General features: G+C 46.1%; 1 protein-coding gene across 1 annotated transcript; it reads right to left on the reverse strand.

Annotated features, from left to right (window-relative positions):
* Positions 1-2,298: 2,298 nt before the first annotated feature.
* Positions 2,299-3,287, reverse strand: LOC124682470 (protein GLUTAMINE DUMPER 3-like). Its single transcript, XM_047217145.1, has one exon. The coding sequence runs from the start codon at positions 3,185-3,187 to the stop codon at positions 2,687-2,689; it is 501 nt and encodes a 166-aa protein (XP_047073101.1). The 5' UTR covers positions 3,188-3,287; the 3' UTR covers positions 2,299-2,686.
* Positions 3,288-3,789: the final 502 nt, after the last annotated feature.

The raw sequence follows: 3,789 nt of genomic DNA on the forward strand, positions 1-3,789 counted from the left end.
TTTTTTTGATCATGCTTAGTTGTTGATTATGCTATGGTTGTGATTATGATATGCTTGCAATTATGCTATGTTAGGAGACATAAGCTGACATGCGGTACAAGTACATGGCTGGTTCGAAAGGTAAATCCTTCCCATTTAAGCATTGCTGGGCATTGCTTCAAAATCTTGACAAGTGGAAACTGAGAGATCAAGAAATTGCACCGAAAAAATCGGATATGCTTAAAATGGATGATAGTGATGAAAAAGGAAGGAACCATGCCAAGTCTGAGGGAAACAAGAAGGCAAAGGAAAGGATGAAGATGGAAGCCGAGTCATCAAGCTTGAGGGAGAAGATTGAACAAATGATCAAGCTCATTATCACCGAGAAAAAGAAAGAGGTGAAGCTTGCACAGTTGGAAGCTCGGTGAGAAGATGCCAAATGCAAGGCCGGCTTGGAGGAGAGGATGATCAAGATCAAAGAAGCCAAAGCATAGAAGGAGCTCATGGCCGCGGAGAATGAGCACATCATGATGTATACAAAGGACATGGATGAAGACCAATTGACGTGGTGGAAGGAGTACAAGGCGAACATCATGGAGAGGAAGCGGCTACTGCGTGGTGGTGGTGCGTCCTCTACTCCAAGGTAAGTCTCCGATGAGTGGTGGTGGTGATGGAGGTGTGGGCAACTCCACCGGTGCTTGATGTTCGCATGCGTTCTTGGTGGTGGTGGTGGTGGTGGTGGTGCCAAGGTTTAACTTTTTGGTGGTGGTGCCGAGGAGAAGGAGCAGATGATGATTATGTGATGTAAAACTATAAACCATGCATAATTTATACTCATTTGCAAGTTTGTTTCAGTGTTTATTTTGTTTTGATAGTGATGCTTATTGTGTGTTGCTGTCATTTTTAGGGCCGAAAACAGCGGGCGTAGATCAGTGTCCTCACACTCAACCCGTATAACAGAATCAAAATGCGTTTTTCTCGGCCTGTAAACAGATTTTAAGTTTTTAGGTTTTAATGGTACTCCTAGTGATGCTCTGAGTACTAGAAGATCGATCCCAATCGCTAATTCGATCCATCTCCAAGCTAGGCACAATATACAATTCCCAATTGAGGCAGCTTTAGGTGTAAAGAGACCATTTTAAAATCCCCGGCCGAAGTTCGTATAGCAACTGCTAACTGACGAAAGCGGTGTTCACTTCCGATAAAAGATGACTTTCATAATAAAGGACTGCCTGGGTGGATCAATCATGCAGTGCCCACTCCTCTAGATCGCATTAACTAATCAAGCATCATCTAGATCGATTTCCAAGCTAACTCCAAATCAGGCTGAATGACATAGAGAGCCACTAGTGCTGTGCTTCTAGTGCCCATGGTAAACTTTTGACTGATCTTTGTGACAGGAGGTCAAGTTTAATTAAGCTGTACGTAGCGATCATGACGAATTCTACTAAGTTATTATCTCCATCGTGTCCCAAAGTTCCCAACCACGCCATTACCACTGATAATGCCAGGCCATGTACCTAATTCATCCGATGGCGTGTTAGCATTTGCTGAGACATCAGTCAAGCTGCCGTCTCATCTCAGTTGTTAGTGGTTTTGCATCATCTCCAACTCGATCTTGAAGCTTAGTCTCGGACGACTCCTTTTGTAAATTTAAATAGTACTACACGTATGTGCAACAAGAGAGTGCTTTGCATCCCGCTAACACAATCAGCTATATACAGGTACTGCTCCTAAAATTGAAAAGCGGCTATGAATTCAGAACATTTCAGCTGACAATCTTTGAAGACGCGCGTGGAATTTTACCGTTTCCAGCCACTAATTACGCACTTGGCGATAGCGGCATACATTCATCCTTGTGGTACGATATGTACGTACATGGATATCAACATCATGGTGGCCATCTTACATCGTCTTCAAGAATCTGCTCTCGCTAGACCCTGTCTCACAACTCACAAGACTGGATATCCTGACACACTGGCCACAATGGAACATACATCTCAAAGTCTTCTCTCCTGAGACGAGAGAATATTTATCCTGGGCGCTGTTTCTTTCTCCTGATCATATCATATATTCGCAATCATGAGGAGTGTGCCCATCGACGCACCGCGTCCTACCTGAGACAAATAATTCTCATCCACTTTGGCCTTGGTTTACTCATTCATGCAAAGTGTGTGCCCTACCGGATTCCACCACTTGCTCACAACAGAAAAGGCGGGGAAGGAGAAAATTATTCTCATTTCCATTACTCGGAGCTAAACGAAACGAAATATATACTAGATAGAAGCACCAACTTTTTCTCAAGGGACAAAAGGCCTATGAAAAGCTGCATTTCTCATGATGTAATTCCACTTCCATTATGGAAAAATGTTACAGATAACTCTCTCCACGAAAATATAGGGTCTCTCGATTGATGTTTTCCCGTGGCCGATGTCAGCAACTCTGCTGATCTGATCCGTTCGCCATTGCAAAAACTACACACAACCCCACAAAATTTATGACTCTGATCGGGGTTACGTACGTTCCCTGTGTAGGTGGACTTTCTCCTGTTCTGGCGGCACCAAAGCTCTCGGCTTTCTCGAGGAAACCAAAACAAAATTGTTCTGCGAACTGCTCCACCAACAGTTCGGATCGAGCCACCCGAGTGATCTCACTGGCCGGTTGTCAAAATTAAACCTAGACCTAATGGAAGAAGAAGCAACAAAACTCACACCTCGGGGATACGGTGGTCGTCCCGTTCTCTCTGGCTCTCGCTATGCTCACCATTACCAGCGTCCTTGATGCTAGCCATGGCGACTTCTTCCACCTTCTTATCTTCCTCTTCTCCCTTGCTACTACGGTCTCCGAAGGAGGAGGCTCTGCTTGACATGGGTGTGGCCAGGTACGTCGGCTTCACGTCCCCTGCCATGATCACCAATATCTTCTCCTCCCATATCGGCGGCGGCAGGTTGGAGAGCGCCGGCTTCGCGCCGTCGGCGGCGGAACCATCGTTGTCACCACGGCCGGCTCCACCCTCCAGGTAGCCGGACAGCTTCCAGTACGAGCAGGCGAGGATGAGGAGGGCGAAGGCGATGAGGCCGAGCATCGCCGCGAGGCCACCGAAGAGGTATGGCACCGGCGAGTGCCACGCCGAATGCGCGACACCGGCTGCAGCCGCAGGGGCTATCGTCGCTGCCGCCGTCGCATTGAAACCTGCTCCTGGCCTCATTGTTTCTGCTCTTCTTTTGTTGTATGTATGTTTCTCCTCTGAACTGGGAGCAAACCGTGTATGCGAGTTGGTTTTCTGCTGCTCTAGAGAGGTTGTTGCTTTGGTGTAATGGTGTGAGAGCGCAGTGAAGCGCGCTGGAGGGTTATTTATAACCAGGGATAGGGGGAAAGCTGAGAAATTTGTCACTGCTTGTGTGGATTTGCTAAAAGAAAAGTGTAGAATAAATTATGAGGTCACTCAGAGCATTGTTTATACGATTTTAGGGATGCAAAATTTCATAAAGGGCTTCACAATGTTTAGTATTCGCCCTTTGGATCACTGTGGAAGTTAGCACGGGGGTGTCCATGCAAAATGGAAAGGAAAACCTATTATGCTCTATGTTTCTCCTTTTGGCTCACCTTTTGCTCCTTTTCACACATATATATTGGGTATACTTTACATTTCTGGAGTATTGGATAATAGGGAATGCATTTATCCATAACAATGGTATATGTGGCTTGTCAAGCCCCTACGGTGCAGGGGCATGCGAGGCAAGGAATTATATCCCACTAAGAGAAGCACATATAGAGCAGCACCCTTGAATAGGGACTCTCGTGTATTCA

The sequence above is a fragment of the Lolium rigidum genome, chromosome 1 (genome assembly GCF_022539505.1).
Source record: "Lolium rigidum isolate FL_2022 chromosome 1, APGP_CSIRO_Lrig_0.1, whole genome shotgun sequence".
NCBI lineage: Eukaryota > Viridiplantae > Streptophyta > Magnoliopsida > Poales > Poaceae > Lolium > Lolium rigidum.

Coding starts and splice junctions, on each gene's coding strand:
- LOC124682470 (XM_047217145.1), bottom strand. CDS start 3,187: ATGAGGCCAGGAGCAGGTTTCAATGCGACGGCGGCAGCGACGATAGCC.